General features: G+C 41.2%; 2 protein-coding genes across 9 annotated transcripts in view; both read left to right on the top strand.

The window, feature by feature from the left end:
- The first annotated feature begins 306 nt into the window (after positions 1–306).
- On the top strand, positions 307–6,283 carry LOC112263831 (transmembrane protein 9B). 2 transcript variants are annotated; one of them, XM_024440458.2, is made up of 5 exons: positions 307–545; positions 1,570–1,661; positions 2,033–2,141; positions 5,011–5,142; positions 5,410–6,283. In XM_024440458.2, the coding sequence occupies exons 3-5, from the start codon at positions 2,058–2,060 to the stop codon at positions 5,563–5,565; spliced, it is 372 nt and encodes a 123-aa protein (XP_024296226.1). In that variant the 5' UTR covers positions 307–545; positions 1,570–1,661; positions 2,033–2,057; the 3' UTR covers positions 5,566–6,283. The 2 variants fall into 2 exon arrangements, with proteins under 2 accessions (XP_024296226.1, XP_024296225.1); XM_024440457.2 differs by lacking the exon at positions 307–545 and adding an exon at positions 988–1,226.
- A 667-nt stretch (positions 6,284–6,950) lies between these two features.
- LOC112263830 (DENN domain containing 2B) overlaps positions 6,951–19,911 on the top strand; it is an 82,547-nt gene continuing 69,586 nt past the window's right edge. For 2 of the 7 annotated variants that reach the window (XM_024440452.2, XM_042319089.1), the window contains exon 1: positions 6,951–7,514. Coding sequence is in view for 3 of the 7 variants with exons in the window: in XM_024440455.2 (XP_024296223.2) it covers positions 8,293–8,315 (23 nt within the window). In the remaining 4 variants the exon portion in view is untranslated. The other 5 variants (XM_024440455.2, XM_024440451.2, XM_024440456.2 and 2 more) reach the window with 5 other exon arrangements.

A 19,911-nucleotide genomic window follows, 5' to 3' on the forward strand; every position in this document is an offset into this window, starting at 1 on the left:
AAATCAAAATAATACATTAATTATTTCGTTTTTTATATAGGCTCAATAACATGAGTTATTGTGTTCAGTTAGTTCTAATTGTTTTTGCTCTTGAATTAAACAAAAATATTGCCTGCCACGCTGTCACCTATTGTAATTTCTAAAAATTCACAATGATTATATTTGATCAAAAACATTGGGAAACAGAGACACTGTAAGAAAACAGAAGGTTTAGTGCTATTCGGCGTCCTTGGGACGTCCCCACTTACCCTAGTCTCGCGTTGCCATACCTCCAAAATCACGGTGTTGTCACCGGAAGCCTGGTTCGCGATGAGGCTAACCTAACCAAAGATTTGTATAACTTAACCAAGACCACAGCCTGTCGTTTCCAATATGAACAAATAAGTAATTAGCGGGGAGAACAAGCAAGAAGTTGTCCATAGCCAAGCACGAGTTAGGGAGATCCTATTGACCTCTGCATATTTCCGTTAGGGAACGCAGTGCGCAATAACTCAATTCACCTTTGCACTCCTAAACGATACGGTTTCTTACAACAATGGCAATGGGTAAAGTCTGCATAATATATTTTAAGTTTGGGAACATAAAACTGTATTGAGATAACATGTTTAATCGATGAGAAAATGTGCAGATTATCGGCTAAAATCTCATCACATGTATACATCCGGTGAAATATCTGTCTCATTGTTGTCTCATTGTTCTATCTGTGCCTTAACCTTTTACATTTCAACTTTATAAAGAGAAATACTAATGGCGTCTTTTTGTCGGCACCTAACTCCGCCATGGTTCGTCGTATGGTTGTTTGATAAACGCCAAAAAAAATGTCTGGCTGTCAACCCAGGTTTAGGAGATTTTATACACTATGAGATAATCTAAGGGGGGTTTGCACGCCCCACAGATGCCGGATAGCAAGGCCCCTCACAGAAAGGCCATCATTGATATATATTTTTGTTCCGACAGCTGTTTACCCGGGGAATGCTATTTACGCGCACAGGAAGAGATGTCAGGCAGTTGTCAGCTGATCAGTCGAAAGAAATGTTTGATGCTAGCTGAATGATCGTTGTCAGTTAAAAAAAAACGTGTATCTGATTTCAGGATATCGTTTCTATAGTTTCTTAGTTGCTTGTACTCTGAGACTTCAACATATAAATATGATGTCAAGCGTTGCCTTCAAGCTGCTCGCTCTTGTTGGTTTGTTATTGATGTCAACACAGACAACGGATGCTAAAGTAGGCTCTGTTCACGTGACTGTTCTCTGCTTTAAATAAATAAAAACTATTTATATTGACATTGTTTAATGCTTGTTGTTGAGTCAGCTGGCTAGTTACTGTAGTTAGCTAGCTAGCCAAATATGGATTAGGCTAGTAAAGGCATTGATTGTCGTCACAAGGAAGGACAAAGTTAGGTAATTAGCAAGCTGGTAACCTGCTCTGTAAAGTTACAGAAAATGTGTTTATTCCACTGGCTGTGTAAGATTATTTTAGAAGACAGGCAGCTAGTTATATCACCATTTTATGGCATAAAATGTTCTCTGATATCACATCCTGACCGTTTTCCCAACTTTTCCCATAGAATTCAGAGGATATCCGGTGTAAATGTACCTGCCCACCGTACAGAGACATTGAAGGACAGATCTACAAACAAAATGTATCTCTAAAGGATTGGTATGTTGTGTTGTCATGATGTAATTTACAGATGATTACATACTGGTTGCGTTCCACTGCTTAGATGTAGCCAGATTGTACAACACCTGGATAGGTGTTTTACCTATCAGCTAACCATACCATATGTTATAACAATATGTCAATCGATGACAGTCCATGATGTGGCATGCAACCATTTGGTTGATGCATACAGTGGAACGTGACCACTGTCTGGGTGTGGTGAGTGTATGGGTTGTCTGATGGATTAGGCTAACTGTAATTTTACACGGTCATATGAATGATCTCAAATCATATTTGGAGAACTGTTACAGACTTCAACCTCACTGTGCTTTCGAAGAGAGATTCCGATTTAATTGTATATTTGTTTTCAGTAACTGCCTTCATGTTGTGGAGCCAATGCCAGTTGATGGAAAGGATGTGGAGGCGTACTGTCTGCGTTGTGAATGCAAATATGAGGAGAGGAGTTCTGGAACTATCAAGGTAAGTCTGGGAAATCGACCAACCAGCTAGCCGCGCATGTGCTGTTGCTATCCTGCCATGTGGGAAAGCAGAGAGGAGATGATTCTTTCATACTTTCATGTGAACATTTTTGCTTAAATTCCCAACGGCAGAAGGACAACAGGCAAAGTAGGTTAAAATATAATTTTATTCGGTGTTCCTGAAACACAGGGGACTTTACGATTTCGGCGATGGGATATCACACAACGGTGTTGCCCAAGTGGGATAGCATCGGCGCATGTGCTCTGCTACTATCCAATCAACTCTGTCTATTATTATGGAGCTGAAATGGAGTCAATTTTTTCCCCACCTTTATTTAACCAGGTAAGCTAGTTGAGAACAAGTTCTCATTTACAACTGCGACCTGGCCAAGATAAAGCAAAGCAGTGCGACAGAAACAACAACACAGAGTTACATGGAATAAACAAGAGTACAGTCAACACAATAGGAAAAAAAAGAAAGTCTATATACGGTGTGTGCAAATGGCATGAGGAGGTATGGCAATAAATAGGCCATAGTAGCAAAGTAATGACAATTTAGCAGATTAACACTGGAGTGATAGATGAGCAGATGATGATGAGCAGATGATGGTGTGTAAGTAGTGATACTGGTGTGCAAAAGAGCAGCAAAGTAAATAAAAACAATATGGGCAGGAGGTAGGTAGATTGGGTGGGCTATTTACAGATGGACTATGTACAGCTGCAGCGATCGATTAGCTGCTCAGATAGCTGATGTTTAAAGTTAGTGAGGGAAATGTAAGTCTCCAGCTTCAGCGATTTTTGCAATTCGTTCCAGTCACTGGCAGCAGAGAACTGGAAGGAAAGGCGGCCAAATGAGGTGTTGGCTTTGGGGATGACCAGTGAGGTATACCTGTTGGAGCGCGTGCTACGGGTGGGTGTTGTTATCGTGACCAGTGAGCTGAGATAAGGCGGAGCTTTACCTAGCATAGACTTGTAGATGACCTGGAGCCAGTGGGTCTGGCGACGAATATGTAGGGAGGGCCAGCCGACTAGAGCATACATGTCGCAGTGGTGGGTGGTATAAGGCATTTTGGTAACAAAACGGATGGCACTGTGATAGACTGCATCCAATTTGCTGAGTAGAGTATTGGAAGCTATTTTGTAGATGACATCGTCGAGGATCGGTAGGATAGTCAGTTTTATTAGGGTAAGTTTGGCGGCGTGAGTGAAGGAGGCTTTGTTGCGAAATAGAAAACCGATTCTAGATTTGATTTTGGATTGGAGATGTTTGAAATGAGTCTGGAAGGAGAGTTTACAGTCTAGCCAGAAACCTAGGTATTTGTCCAGAGTAGTGATGCTAGTCGGGCGGGCGGGTGCGGGCAGCGAACGGTTGAAAAGCATGCATCTGGTTTTGCTAGCATTTTAGAGCAGTTGGAGGCCACGGAAGGAGTGTTGTATGGTATTGAATTTCGTTTGGAGGTTAGTTAACAGTGTCCAAAGGGCCAGATGTATACAGAATGGTGTCGTCTGCGTAGAGGTGGATCAGGGAATCATCCGCATGCTAGAGCGACATCGTTGATATATACAGAGAAAAGAGTCGGCCCGAGAATTGAACCCTGTGGTACACCCATAGACTGCCAGAGGTCCGGACAAAAGGCCCTCCGATTTTACACACTGAACTCGATCTGCGAAGTAGTTGGTGAACCAGGCCAGGCAGCCATTTGAGAAACCAAGGCTGTTGAGTCTGCCAACAAGAATATGGTGATTGACAGTCGAAAGCCTTGGCCAGACTGGTAATAGGGGTTGCAACAATGGCGGCGGATAATTTTAGAAAGAGAGGGTTCAGATTGTCTAGCCCAGCTGATTTGTACGGGTCCAGGTTTTTCAGCTCTTTCAGAACATCTGCAATCTGGATTTGGTTGAAGGAGAAGCTGGGGAGGCTCGGGCAAGTAGCTGCGGAGCAGTTGGCTGGGGTTGGGGTAGCCAGGAGGAAAGCATGGCCAGCCGTAGAGAAATGCTTATTGAAATGTTTGATTATCATGGATTTATCGGTGATGACCGTGTCGCCTAGCCTCAGTGCAGTTGGCAGCTGGGAGGAGGTGCTCTTGTTCTCCATGGACTTTACAGTGTCTCAAAACGTTTTGGAGTTAGAGCTACAGGATGCAAATTTCTGTTTGAAAAAGCTAGCCTTTGCTTTCTTGACTGACTGTGTGTATTGGTTCCTGACTTCCCTGAACAGTTGCATATTGTGGGGACTATTCGATGCTATTGCAGTCCGCCACAGGATGTTTTTGTGCTGGTTGAGGGAAGTCAGGTCTGGAGTGAATCAAGGGCTATATCTGTTCTTAGTTCTACAGTTTTTGAAAGGGGCATGCTTATTTAAGATGGTGAGGAAATTACTTTTAAAGAACGACCATGCATCCTCGACTGACGGGATGAGGTCAATATCCTTCCAGATTAGAAAGGCCTGCTCGCAGAAGTATTTTAGGGAGCGTTTGCAGGCAGCCATGGCCTAATGAGTTAATGAGTTTGACTGCTGAACAACTAATCAAATGGCCACCTGGACTATTTACATTGACCCAACCCTTTGTTTTTACACTGCTGCTACTCACTGTTTATTGTCTATGCATAGCCACTTTACAAATGACCTCGACTAACCTGTACCCCCGCACATTGACTTGTTACCGGTACCCCCTGTATAAAGCCTTGTTATTGTTATGTACATGTTACTTTTTGATTGATTTTATTTAGTAAATATTTTATTAACTGTTTCTTAAACTGCATATTGGATAAGGGATTATAAGTAAGCATTTCATGGTAAGGTCTACCTGTTGTATTTGGCACACGTGACAAATAACCTTTTGATTTGATTTGTGTCCACTGTGTTCCAGGTGACTATCATAATCTACCTGTCCATCCTGGGCCTGCTGTTCCTCTACATGGTGTACCTGACCCTGCTGGAGCCCATGCTGAAGAGGAGGCTCTTTGGACACTCACCGCTCCAGAATGATGATGATGTCGGGGTATGTGTGCATGTTGCCCATCCCAACTATAGTGGTGGCCTTTAAGTCAAAGCAGTTGTTGTAGCCATGACATGTTTGTTGTTTGACTGTGGATCTCGTATTGTGTGACTTGTTGGGGCAATGTATGTGGTGATGTTTTCAGATTTGTCTCATGCTGTAAATTGATTTAATGAATATCTCATAGAGAATTGTGTTTGGAAATGTTTCTGAAAAAGGTCAACTCTAGCTTGTCACAATTTCACTGTAACGTCTGTCTCTTGGGTTCAGGACCAGCAGCCTTTCGCCAACGCCCACAACGTATTGTCTCGTTCGACCTCTCGTCCCAACATGCTGAACAAAGTGGAACACGCTCAGCAGCGCTGGAGGAGGCAGGTCCAGGAACAGAGGAAGTCTGTGTTTGACCGCCATGTGGTGCTCAGCTAAACCCATCCCCAGGAAACAAAAACCCTGGGTGAAGCAAAAAATATTACTGTGACTGGGTGGTCCTTTTTTGCTGTTTTTTTTGTCTGATTCTTTCCCCGACTTCTGAGCTTCATCCTTATTGGTGTTTTGTTCCTCAACAGGACCTGTATTTCATGAAATGTGATCATATAGCTCTATGTATTCAGGAGGTGATCGTAAAGGGTCTCTACATCAGTAGGTTGAAGTGGGGTGTTGCATTTGAGACCTTTTACTTAAGATAATGCCAGTGTCTGTATGACTTTGTATACTTTCTGATTTAATAATACTAATAGAAAGTTAAATGTTACAGTTTGTAGCCCCCCCAAAAAATGGATAATGCGTGCCATTATGCACAAGCTGATGATAATCTTTGGCTTCTGATAAAGTAGAAACGATGTGTGACCGTATGCACTCTTTTACAGTAATGTTGGCAGCTTCTGATAACAGTAAATGCTTGCCATGTCACCAATGAAATTAGGTGAGACATTTGAGGGTAGAGTAAATAAAACAAAAAATATCATGCCAAAATGAATCACTCAAGCTAATGAAAACGTCTACAATACGTGTAACTGCTACCTAAACTACAGAAGATGGGAATGAGTTAGAAACAGTAAAAATTTGTAAAATTGTCAAAAAGCATGTTTTTTAAGAATTATGTATAATGTATAAACTTATTTACAACCTTTTACCCTAAACAACAGTTGATGTACAGATGTATGTATTTCATTGTGTGCTGACTGTGGTGTTAACATTCCTGTATCATGTTCTCCTGTAAGTCTAAGTATAATGTAGCATTTGGGAGACATTTAGACTTTTAACCTATCATCTGATGGAACATTTAATGTAAACATTAGCCCTCTCCTTTGAATATATATGTGTGTTACTGTAGTCAGAGCCCACAGCTGTCACTGGCTAGAGTAGATGTACACCATCTCTGCACCTTGCTTGTTTTGTTTTCAGCTTCTACTCCTCTCCATTTAGATTAATTTGACATGACTCACATTAATGAGATCCTCCTTTATTCAAACTTTAAATAACTTAAATATCTGTTATACAGTATTGATACCACCGTCTGTCTTTTACACTGATGTAAAATAATAATGCTAATTTGGGATAGCAGGGTGATGGTAAAGTGGGTAGAAAATGCTACTGTTGGGTGACCTAACGAAAGTGTTAAATCTGATCTGTGATAACTTCACGTTTGAAATACATTTCTGTAATATTTATAATGATTTTGTTTACTGCAGACAATGTTAAATTCCTGGACCATCCTCCAGGAGTCGTACTTCAACAAAGTGTAAAATACATAAGCCTAAATTGATAATCGCATTGATAAGCGCACAAAAACATATTGCACTAATGCCAACATTGATAGGCGCTCCAAACATGCGCACAAAATGGCAGGTATACTATACCATCGGAGTTATATCAATATGATCATTTTAGTACAGGGCTTTGCTATGCATAGGGCGATAAACAGAAATGCAACAACGGATGAGACATTTCAATAACCAATTTAAATTGTATTAATGATTTAAAAATCCATCATTCATAATATAACCGAGAGGAAACTTAATCTGAACGAAAGTAATCGGTCTATTTCGCAAATTCCCCATTGAACAATAGAACACGAAGTAAAATTACAGGATACGTTTGCAAAAAAAATTGATCTCAAATGACAATATGTTGATATACAAGACAATAGTGATAATTTATTCATTTTTCAATGACTTTTGCAAAGCTGCCGTCATCGTTTCCTGTTCTCTCCCCTTTTATTTTTTTGGGATGCATGCAGTCCGTTATGCAGAAAAAAAGTAGGCTACGCTCCGCGCAGAAAATTCAGATTTAAGGATACTCTGCAAGAGAGCTACATTTGCGTTGTCAAAGAATGGATTGTTGAAAAATACTACAATAAGTTCATAAAGGATAAGGTAAGGAACATTTGCCTTTCAATTTGTTCATAAAGTAAACTCATTTATTGTAGTTTTAACTTCATACATTGCATTAACTGTTTTATGAAACTGATTCTTGCATTTTCTTTTTTATGAAACTTGCGTGGACAATAATGCAGAAAATCATAAATAATTGCCACAAAAAGGTTGAGATTTTTTATGAGAGTGAATTGCTGGGTTGATAGAATAGCCTACGAACAACAATAGTTTCCACAAAATTGTTTTATTCAATAACTCAAAAGCAAGTGCTGTACTGTGAACAGAAACTAGGGGGCGCCTTAGGCCTTTTATAGGAACTACCCTAAGTACCCAATCTGGCATTTTAACTGAAATAATAATATATTAATCTTTTATACCATTCTTACCATTTGAATATCAGTCAATTTGGGTGAATTTAGGTTTTTTCTTTGCAGTATGCTTTTATTGAAGTATTACTTAAAATGTTGCTTCATGCAGGCTTCTGGAAGAAAGTAAAAGTATGTCCAAGTAAAATAATACTCCAAGGCACTTCCCTTTAATAGGACCCATCCTGTGTTTTAAGGTCCAGGCTCTTATCTGTCCATCTTTGGTTAATGACAGACGGAGAGGGTCTGTCTCCTCAATCCTCTCTTCAGTGTCAGACTGTAGGAATCGTTTCAAGGCTCATAGAGGCTGCATCCCTGCAGGAGAAGCTTCAGTCAGAACCTTCCCAAGGTCTGCCTGGCCATTGTCAGACTAACATGTCTGCTGTCTGGAAATACCTTTCAATGCCACTGAAATGCAAGATAATAGAGTGTATAGGTAGGTCCTTTCTGAGCAGTTACTCTCTGTGCTTGAAATTGACGATGGGCTGTTTGGTATGATTTATTCCTGTCTATAACAGTACAATGATTTCCGATGTTTAGAATATGAATTATTAGACATCTCTTGAGAAAATACTGTGGTTAGGGAGGGGCACAAGGGAGAATAACTACTTCCATGCATGTTTTTTATCTTTATTTTTTATTCTTAAAGGCCCAATGGAGCCGTTTTATATCAATATCAAATCATTTCTGAGTAACAAGTAAGTCCCTTACTGTAATAAATTTTCATTAAAATGGGCAAAAATCAGTTTTTGCAAAAAAATTATCAAGCTAGAATTTTGCTTGGACTGTCTGGGAGTGGTCTGAGTTGGGAGGGGAAAACTGAAAACTAGCAGTTATTGGCAGAGAGGTTTGGAACTCTGTTATTTGTCAATTTAGCCATTTACCGCCAGGCAAGCCGAAACTTTCGCCCATGCAAATGCAAACAGGCTGATTAGAAGGTCCTGTGTAGATTGTGTGTTCAACCAAATAACACTGACACTAATCAAATGTTTTCACACTTTTGCAGTATTCGTTTCATCACCTGTTATAAAATATGATACAAAACACAGATTCAACAACATTTTGACTGCACTGGGCCTTTAAGAAAGCACCTGGAGCAAGAATTAAAACAATGTACAGGACTTTCCTCTACTTTCAGTATGTGAGGCTGACAGCTATAATACCATTAGCACATTGAACTAATACGATTACATTATGATACTAGATGAACCACTGAAAAGTCTACAGGCCCTGAAGCTTATTTTGATGCGAATTGGTATTGTAGGGGGAGAGGAAGTATTTATAGGGTGAGTCTTGTTGTCTCTGTAGGCCTTAGGGCAGTAGTATTGGATAGACATCATCAACATGAGAGGACTCGACTGCTGGAGTTTAAAGGGTGCCTCATGACCTGTCTTGAAATTGAATATGTTGTTCCTAAAAAAACATCTTTATGTTAAAACAGAAGCAGTTTAGAATTGCGATTCAATCAGACCTTAGGCTGTTTGGCTGCTTGGAGGCTTTCATATGCGACTGGCCCATCCTCATTTCCATAGCTCCCTTGACCCACTGGCCCTTGGCTATTTAAAATCTCCAGATGCCGGAGGAGAGGCTCTCACAGGAAAATTTTGTGGTAAGGGTGTGGTGAAAGCTCAGTGTACTGGAGAGGTTTACTGTCAAATTTCTGAGGCTTTTGTGGATTCACTGAACATGACCGATGGATCCTACGCAAGGTACATTGGACCTGTAACGGGTCCAAAAAACACTGGCCTGGTCGTATGTTTTTTCCCTTTGCCTGAATGGCTTTAGCGGAAGGTAAAAGGTGGAGAGTTGTAGACCTCAGGGAGATGATTTTAAAACAGATTTATGCCATCAAAACTGTGGACAAGTTACTGAGACCGAGCATTGAAAAAGGTTGTATTCTCTTGTGCAAGTAGCCCTATACAAACAATAACAGTCTCTCTGTCATGGTTGTGGAGGTGATTTCTCTATGAATGTTTATGTAGTGCTTATTTAGGTTTGTACTGTATTTCATTTTCTAATGTTACACTCACAGAGAAGTAGCGTAATGTATTGCTTACATTGTACAGAAGAAACCCTGAGGACAAGACTTCTTGACACCACAGTGGATTCCAGGAGGTTGTTCTTCGTTGTGCATCCATACTACTCGAGCCAGCCTTTCCCAGTATGAAACAGCACTAGTATCTCTGCTAATCTGAAGCACAAAGCTGTCAGAGTCCACTCTGTACTCTTTATACTTTATGAGGCTTTGACATGTCCGAGAGACAACTACACTGAACAAAAATATAAACACAACATGTAACGTGTTGGTCCCATGTTTCATGAGCTGAAATAAAAGATCCCAGAAATGTTCCATACACACAAAAAGCTTATTTCTCTCACAAATTTGTTAAATCCCTGTTAGTGAGCCTTTCTCCTTTTGCCAAGATAATCCATCCACCTGTCAGGTGTGGCATATCAAGAAGCTGATTAAACAGCATGATCATTACACAAGTGCACCTTGTGCTGGGGCCAATAAAATGCCACTCAGAAATGTGCAGTTTTGTCACACAACACAATGCTACAGATGTCTCAAGTTTTGAGGGAGAGTGAAATTGGCATGCTGACTGCAGGAATGTCCACAGGAGCTGTTGCCAAAGAATTGAATGTTAATTTCTTTATCATAAGCCACCTTCAACGTTGTTTAAGAGAATTTGGCATTGCGTCCAACTGGCCTCACAACCACAGACCACGTGTATGGCGTCGTGTGGGTGAGCTATTTGCTGATGTCAACGTTGTGAACAGAGTGCCCCATGGTGGCGGTGGGGTTATGGTATGGGCCGGCATAAGCTACGGACAATGAACACAATTGCATTTTATCGAAGGCAATTTGAATGCACAGAGATACCTTGACGAGATCCTGAGTCCCATTTTTTTTTAAAGGTATCTGTGACCAGATGCATATCTGTATTCACAGTCATGTGAAATCCATAGATTAAGGCCTTATGAATGTATTTCAATTGACTGATTCCCTTATATGAACTGTAACTCAGTAAAATCGTTGAAATTGTTGCATGTTGCGTTTATATTTTTGTTCAGTATAGTTAGAGCTAAGAGAAAAACGACATACTGACAAAGCTGTGGACTTTCTGGAGACGTTATGGGACATGAGTCGGATGTCTGCATCTTACGATATCCTCCGTTCCTCAGTCAGTAGATGAAAGGATGGGGGGGGGGGATGTATGAAATAGTGCACAGTTTGAGTAAAATATATGATACATAGGTGGAGACTTGGTAGAACTGTGGTGTGGATTCTATTCATGACAGGTAGATCGACTCCACATTTTGAATCAACGTTGTTTCCACATCATTTCAACAAAATTTGGATTTGAAAAAAGTTATCCGTGGAAGGGAATTTCATCTATTTTTCACCCAACTTTGAACCTAAATCCAATGACATGGTGACATTTTTTGTTGATTTCACACTGAATTCACATTAGTTGACAACTCAACCAAATGGAAATCAAAACTAGATATTGAGCTGATGTCCGGGCCCAGTGGCATGGCTTTAGATTTGATCTCTCCCCCATCTATGTTTCTACTGCTGATGCTCAGAGGAATTGATGAAGGAATTGATTAATGGGTAAGCTGTAAACTGACATTTGTTTGTGATGATTAGGCATTACATTATAGAGTAGATATGAAAGACAGGCTTTATAATGACCCTTTTCAGTCTTCTGCATCCTTTCCTGTGAAAGGGGACATTGATTCTTGATTGTAGACTTTGAGCCAATTGTTTTGGATAGAACTGCTCAGTTCTTTTTTAAATTCTGCTGTGGCCCAATAGCTGTTCCCTTAACCAGAGTAAAGTTGAGTGGACTCGAGTGTTAACTCATGCATGTTTCCAATACTTTGAATTCATGTGGCTTGTTTGTGTTTTTTCATGTTTTTCCTGAGTGCATCGAAAATGTTCCAGAAATCAGTAGCGTAAAGGTAGGGCACATATTGTTTACCGACCATATTTTTCTTTGATGACAAAGAACGAAAATCTCTGAACAATTATAACAATGATTGTTCAAAAAGGCTGTTTTGCTTGGAGAGAACCTACACTTAAGAAAGCGAAAAACAGACACAACTTTGGGTATGGTGATCTTCCTAGCAGGCATCCTCCCCCTTGGGTATTGTTTAGTCTGGACTCAGACTGCAGTGTTGTTTAATGTTGGGAGAGCAGAGCATGAGGTTTAAGCCTATCTAGAGCCCTCTTATATAAAACTAACAAGAGAGCGACAGGATCCACACTGCAGTCCAACAACAAGGAATCACATCTGCTAATATGCACATGGAGTCTGGTAACTGTCCTCATAAGGGTTTACATGAGTTCACTATTTTGAATATCTGCATTATTACTTTGGGATATGTCTCCAACCAGTATAATGTCCAAGTATAATTACATATAATGTAAAAAAACAAACATTTAATGGATCTTGTTAATAGTTTTGTAAAATAAGTATTTTGTTAACTCGTTTTTTGTTAAGTATTATGTTAATTGATAACGGTCTATACTCCTAATTGTGAAGATATGTATGACTGTTGGAACTAATCATGGCAACTGTCTTCCAAATAATTAGCTGTGTGCTCGTCATTCAGTTTGACCTGAAATGATGTCCTTGACAAACCCTTCCCTCTGGAGATAGCCTCATCATCAAGCCCTTGAGGCCGTTCATAATTACACAATTTCACTAATTGACACAGGTCTTTAAAGGTTCAACCTTGACTTTATCTCCTGAGATGTGTTTTGACATCTTATCTATCCCCTGGACGAATAGCGGATTCATTCTGCATCTCTGAGTATCATTCTGCAGTTGGAAAGTGTGTGTAGGCCTATTGATTATGTTCTTGTTACATTGTGATTTTGCTAGTTTGTGTTATAAATAGTTGGATACACCAAAAGCAAACAATTACACAGAAATCTTCTCTAAATGTTTCCCTGAGAGAATATCCACGCTGAGTCGAGCAGTTATTCTTTCCAGAACTAAACATAGGGTTCTCTCGTAGCTGTTGTTGATGAATAAATCTCTCTCTCCAAACGTGGGAATATACTGTACTGGCTCATCATGCTGTCCACTTGATATGTTGTAATAGTCACTTGTTGACTTTAGTTTCCAACTCCAAAACTGCCTTACCCCTCTGGCATGTGTGTATTTGAGACCACTCTAGCGTTGTCTTGTGCACTCCCAACTGTCACTCTCTTTATATGCTGTTAGAAGGCTAGGAAGAGTGTCAAAAAGATCCAAATGGAATGTGGACAACATGATAATGATGTCCTGAGGATAATTCCAGAGCCTATCTGACTCTCTTGGTCATTCTTATGAAATATACTGTTTAACAGACAAAGAACTGCTGCAAGCTTGTGTGTGGGATAGAGAGAATGGAAAGGGGCCAGATACATTGAAGTGGGGGGCAATCAATCCATCTCCATGGAAACTAGTCCAGCCCTCGCCTCTCCAGAGGTCTCAAGGAGGGAGGGATTTGGTTGGAAAGACATGACTCGTAGTTCAGTGGGAAAGCTGCAGCTATCTGGCAAAACTAAACGTTGTATTTTTTTGCTACAATTTATCTAACGGGATTGATATTTGCTGGCATTTTTTTTTTTTTTTTTGGGGGGGGATGGCTGTGGAAATGAGGCGCTACTCTGAGGTAATGCCGGTCGCCATTTGACATTTTTACATTATTTGGGATAGTTTATAAAGTGTTAACGGGGATATAGCTAGTTGCAACAAAAGTATCCGAATGCCGTACAGACAGAGTTCGGGAAGAGCAGTTATATGCGATTGTATCAATTAGCAAACATAAAGTATAGCCTACAACAAATATTTCGCCGAATGGATTTATTTTTATTTTTACGGTATTTGGTAACATAACAGTTTGGGGGATGTAACGCTATCCTTGTTCTGAGCTCTTTCAAGTTGATAATGTGAATGTCAAAACAATTAAATTACATTGGACTGAGTGAGTTGAGGCTAAATACATTTTGCCAACTAAAGTTTACATTGTGGAGCACGAGATAATTTATTCAATTCAAAAGACTGTCAACTCACTTGGGCCTCCTTTGGTTCTTGAGATCTAGGGATAATTTAGCTACAAACGTTCTGAGATTGTATCTGACTCAGATTTACAAACGCTGTTGAGTGAGAATAGCCATAATCATAGCCTAGTATGTCCTCTAATGTGGATTATATTTTTTCTCTCTGAGGGGCATCTCTCTGTTAGATTAAGTTTTTCTTCAGGGGTACCTCCTGCTATCACTATCACTGCGACTAGGCAGACGCTGCAGCTGCAAGCTCTTTTTCTTGAACTTTTCCTGAACAGACTGTCTATTGTGCATATCTAACAATGACCTTTCCTTCTCACTGGACTGGATTGTCAACAGCTAGATTGGGAGGCCCCTCTGTTCTCTGGCCAGGGCTTGCATAACAGGGGTGAGAGTGGGAGGTCACCAGATGCTTTTTAGGCTGGCATTATCAGACAATGTGTATGATATCATACACACACCCCGTTATTGGGTAAGACTGGTAGGCTATATGTATGCTGCTATGCCCAGTGTACACACATCACCCATAATAGAAACCCAATGTCTAGTGGAGCCACACAGCTTTAGGGTGCCTTTTCACAATTTTATTAACTGGCATCTAAATGGCATGCTTGGCATACTATTAGTCTATAAACCATATAATGATCACTATCCCGTTGAAGCTTTTGGAATTCAATGTCAGCTTGCCAACCTTGATGATGAGTTGTAGATCTGTGTTGTTCCCTCAGTGGTTTAAGATTCATGGGGAAACCATGTGATAGACTGTGAACAGGATCTGAGTGGAATATAGCCCACAGAGAATGACTGTATTGGATGTCACAGTTAAACCATAATTTGACTGGGTTTAGGCTATACATGCAGCAGTGGATAATCCAGTCACAAGTCTCCCCCACTAGTGTCAGAAGGTATGTCAGTTATGTTTTCTTTGCCTTGTTAAAGGTTAATGGTGCATCAATTGTATTCATTGCCTTCAATGTGCCTCATCTTCCTCCCGGTCCTCCCTTTTCTACTCCATTTCATCTCAGCCATTTGCCTTTTAGGCCCATAGCAGGAATAAAGATGGCAAGACATAGGGCCATCTATGGTTTTGGAATGGAAGCGTGGTAGTTCAACCAGTGTATGGATCCTAGGTAGTCATATAGCTAAGCTTATCTTGTAACTTGGCATAAATTGTTGCACAATACACATTATGGAGTGACTCAAGTTTAACAAGTTTTTATTGTCAAGTGCACAAGTACCTTTGAAAAGCCTTTTCTTGCAAACTCTTTCCCAACAATGCAGTAATTAATATCAGTAGTACTATAAAAAAAGCCTAGTATTGACACTGATTCACAGGTATTCTGTGTTATCCTTTCTGCTCACCACCCAGCCTTTGTAACTAAGATCCTGTACAGTAGGCTGTCACTTCCTGTTACTTCTTGTTTTTGTTTTGAATGACAGAGACCTTTGATTTACTTTTGGGTGTAGTGCAATCTACTCCCTCTGTTTAAGCAGATGGGGAATGCTATCCTTTTCAAATATCACCAATCCCATTCTCTCTTTGGAGTTCTTAAACCTGTCCAAGGCATATTCAAAATGGTTTGGGCATTGCATTATTTCAGCCTCACTTGCCATGTAAAAGCTATTGGTAAGGTAAACTGCCTGTTACCTGAAGTAAGTGCACCTTGACGTGTAGTCACTATCTCACCCTGGATTACATACCATTTGCTTTACCATACATTATATCTTCATGTTTTGATCATGCAACGATGCCTTAAAATGAATGATATTCAGATGTATTTTCTCTGCTTCTCCTTTGATAGCTTGTCTTAAACATTTCTGCTATCCATCTATCCTATCTTTTACATAGGGTATACACTCAGTGGCAAGTTTATTAGGTATCTAGTACTGGGTCGGACCCCCTTTGCCCCCTTTGGTTCTTCAGGGCATGGAAACGTTGCTCAATTGGTATCAAGGGACCTAACGTGTGCCAGGAAAACATTCCCCATACCCTTACATCACCGCCAACAGCCTGTACTGTTGACACCGGGCAGGATGGGCAATGGACTCATGCTGCTTACGCCAAATCCTGACTCTGCCATCAGCATGACACAAGAGGAATCGGGATTCATCGGACATGGCAATGTTTTTCCACTCATTAATTGTCCAGTGTTGGTGATCGCGCGCCCACTGGAGCCGCTTCTTCTTGTTTTTAGCCGAAAGGAGTGGAACCTGGACTGGTCGTCTGCTTTAATAGCCCGTCCGTGACAAGGACTAATGAGTTGTTCATTCCGAGATGCCGTTCTGCACACCACTGTTGTACTGCACCGTTATTTGCCTGTTTGTAGCATGCCTGTTAGCGTGCCCGATTCTTGCCATTCCCATTCAACCTCTTATCAGCATGTTGTTATCGCCCACAGGACTGCCGCTGACTGGATGTTTTTGGTTTGTCTCACAATTCTCGGTAAACCCTAGACACTGTTGTGTGTGAAAAGCCCAGGAGGCCGGCCATTTCTGAGATACTGGAGCCGATGCACCTGGCACAGACGATCATACCATGCACAAAGTTGCTTAGGTCATTTGTTTTGCCCATTCTAACGCTCAATTGATCAGTAACCGAATGCCTCGATGCCTGTCTGCCTGCTTTATATAGCAAGCCATGGCCACATGACTCACTGTTAGTAGGAGTGAACTATTTTTGAGAATGGGTTGGTGTACTTAATAGCCTGGCCACGGAGTGTAGGCAGTCATGAGGGTTCAGTCAGATCCCCTCTCATCCCTCAGATTCATGATCCATAAATTAACCCTCTTCCATATCAGAGTAAGGGAGAACAGTGGAGGCAAACAAAACGTCTTGTCCTCCTTTACTTCTTTCATTGGAAGTTAAAGCCTGTGTGTCAGAAGTCAGCCCAGTGACATATATACTACATCTCAGCTCCCTGCAGCAGCTCAAATGGACTTAAGCCTGTTTTCCACATGCCAGCTCCGACAGCTGTGCATGCTCATTTCCAGGTTGCCCAGAACACTTTTCCCCAGCTTTCCAAAAAGGGCATATCTGCCATTAGTATTGCCTTGAAGATAAAAGGGAACTGTAAACAGCTGAAATATGGAGAGAAAAGAGGAATGAAAAAGACTGAAAGAATTGGTTCCATCTGGCGCATTGAGTCAGAGAGCTACGGTGGCAGGGACTTGTGGTTATTGTGTAGGGAGTGTGCAGCTGCCATGAACAGTGTCAACCTGGGGTGCCCCTGCCCCTAAAGAGGCGAATGGAGCTCTGTGGGATGGATATTTAAGGGGCCCGACAGTGCTCAGCAAACAGCCGCCCACTCAACGAAAAGATGTCCACTGGACCATTCTTTTGAAAATCTGTCACTGAAAGTCAAAAGGAGACAAAAGCCAGCCTCTTGCGGCCTATGTGTTAGAGCGAGGCAGAGAGGAGGTTTGTATGGACTGTTAATTAGGAACGGAGGTCCAGGTGGAAGGCCTTTTATAATGTTTCATGTTAACGGAGACGTTATTCATAGTCGTTCTCCTCAACCTAAACACATGCTTGGTTCATGACGACAGGCTGTATGCACATACACCACATGAACAGTTCCAATGCGTCTCCTCCATGTAAAAGGTTTATGAGGACCATATGATGTTATGTTAGGGACTGAGTGGCTGGAGTAGCTCCTCCTTCCCCTCTACCATATTTACCCAGTAATTCAACCTCCAGACTCACGTCTGATGTCGGATTTCCAACAGCAGTCCCAAAACCTCTTTCCTCGTTGAGAACACACGGAAGAAAAATGAAATGGTCTTTTGAAGACGATAAAGAATGCCTGTGGATACATGGGCCCATACACTCCTCATGTCCTCTGGTGAGTTGTGACGTCTGGAAAGACTTTTCAGAGGTTTTACTCTGCTTTCCCTGGCTGGCTCATGGCTGTAAGTGAGCTCAGCTCAACAGTAGTTTGAAAACCTTGGAGTATGCTGATCAGCAGAAATGGTCGGGAGGACATGTCTGCCAGAGAGGCCGAGACAGAGGTGTAGTAGCAGACTGGAGAACAAAATTAGAACAATGCTTCTATTTCTGGAAGACATTGTGTCTGTTGTTATTACTTGATTTCCACCAGAGACGTGGTGGTGCTGGATGGAAATTACATCAAGCCAAGGCTACTCCTCAGGAGGTTCATTTAAGTTCATCCATTGTGATGACAAACACTAAATAACAACTTACTATTATCATCACAACCCAGACCATGAAAGTATTGTGTTCACCAAATGACATTGACATCTCATATTCGGTATGTAACTGCCAGGTGTTGATGAGCAGAGATGCATAGTTGAGTGTCTGAGAATCTTTGTTGGATGATAATTAAGCTCTTATCATTGAAGCCAGGTGCTCCGAGCTCCCGCCCCTCTCCTGTTCATCCACCCTTTAAAACATAGTCTAATGTGTTGAATACCAGGCCTGATGGACAGGACAAATATTAGCACATTCCTCTATGTGATGTGCTGGCCTGTGGGCCTGTTGACCTGTCAAGGTTGACAAGGCCATGGACCTAATGGCTTCACTATGAGATGAAACATTCCACAGCCCATGCACGTCACACGCACGCACACCCACATGTGCGCACATACACACAAACTAGCGGGAGTAGCTTTGCATAGTATTTGTGTGTTTCGGTCACCCGATAAAGGGCTTACTTTTTAACCATGAGTTTGCCCACTCAAGGACATGTTGAAAACAAAGAGTTTTTCCGTTCCACCCCGGACTGTCTCAGGAACACACACAGACTTGCCTCCTCAACAAGAAAGCATAGTTTGTGATCTAATGGTATAGTAAGTACATAGTAACTGGACATGTAGTAACTGATATTATCTAGCCTCATGATTTCCCCCCATAATGGATATGCCTTTTGCTGTAGAACATGGTATGGCTAAGACACAACAGGACAGTTATGAGTTAGTGGTTTGGATGGCAGGTACTGTAAGTCATGTAGACAGTTCGGGAAAGAGTAAAGAAGAAGGCAAAAAGAGTAAAGAAGAAGGCAAAAGAAATCCTAACTGTAACTGGCTCTGAGGAACCTGGCGAGAATAAACATATACCTTGAACATTGTTGTTGATAGGCCATTTTTTTTTTACTCATGATTCAGAGAGATCATATCACAGGATAGTTCTTTGTATTCCTTGTAACTACTGTGGAACAACATTACTTGCTCAACCAGTTGCTCAGTCAGTGCTTATCCAGTGCACATCCCGAATGTAGGTAAGAGGAGGAACTAATCTCCTTTGATGTGGAGTGTTTTCCATCCATCCATCTGTTTTTCCACCTTGTGTCCTGTAGTTCAACATAATACTGTATGTATTATGTATGAGCCTCAGTCATGCAAGGTCAGGGTTAACCTGCAGTTCACTTCTGGTTGTCTTTGGACCCCTGGGTGGGGGGCAGAGTGGGTGTAAGTCATTCCCCATATGGCACCCTATTTCCTATAGTGAACTACTTTAGACCAGGACCCATAAGGCTCTGGTCAAAAGTAGTGCACTATGTAGGGAATAGGGTGCTATTTGGGATTTAGACCATGTGAATGCAGCATGACTCGACTAGAATGCAGAGGTGGGAGGACAGACAGCCTGTTGAAAGGACAGTTGTTAGCTCCCTTTTGTCATAATTCCAGGCTGTCTTGTTCATAACGTTCGCTGAATGTTAAGTCAATACTCAAATGACATGTCAATATCTGACAGGGTGGTGCATTCCTGCATAGGTAGTGATGCAGTGGTGAGAAAATAGGTGGATAAACTCTGATTGCCGGTCTCTAAAAAAAGTAACGCCTACTTTCAATGCATTTTTCTGCAAAAGGTGGGTAAACTGTCAAGCAAAAATAAAGTGTGTTTACTTGTGTTTACCCTCCACTACACCACTGGTCTCATCTGAGCATCTCTCCCTTGACATTTATAAATGACTGAAAATATAAGTTTAGTATGCAGTGTTCTTAAATC

The sequence above is a fragment of the Oncorhynchus tshawytscha genome, unplaced genomic scaffold (genome assembly GCF_018296145.1).
Source record: "Oncorhynchus tshawytscha isolate Ot180627B unplaced genomic scaffold, Otsh_v2.0 Un_contig_37_pilon_pilon, whole genome shotgun sequence".
Classification (NCBI taxonomy): Eukaryota; Metazoa; Chordata; class Actinopteri; order Salmoniformes; family Salmonidae; genus Oncorhynchus; species Oncorhynchus tshawytscha.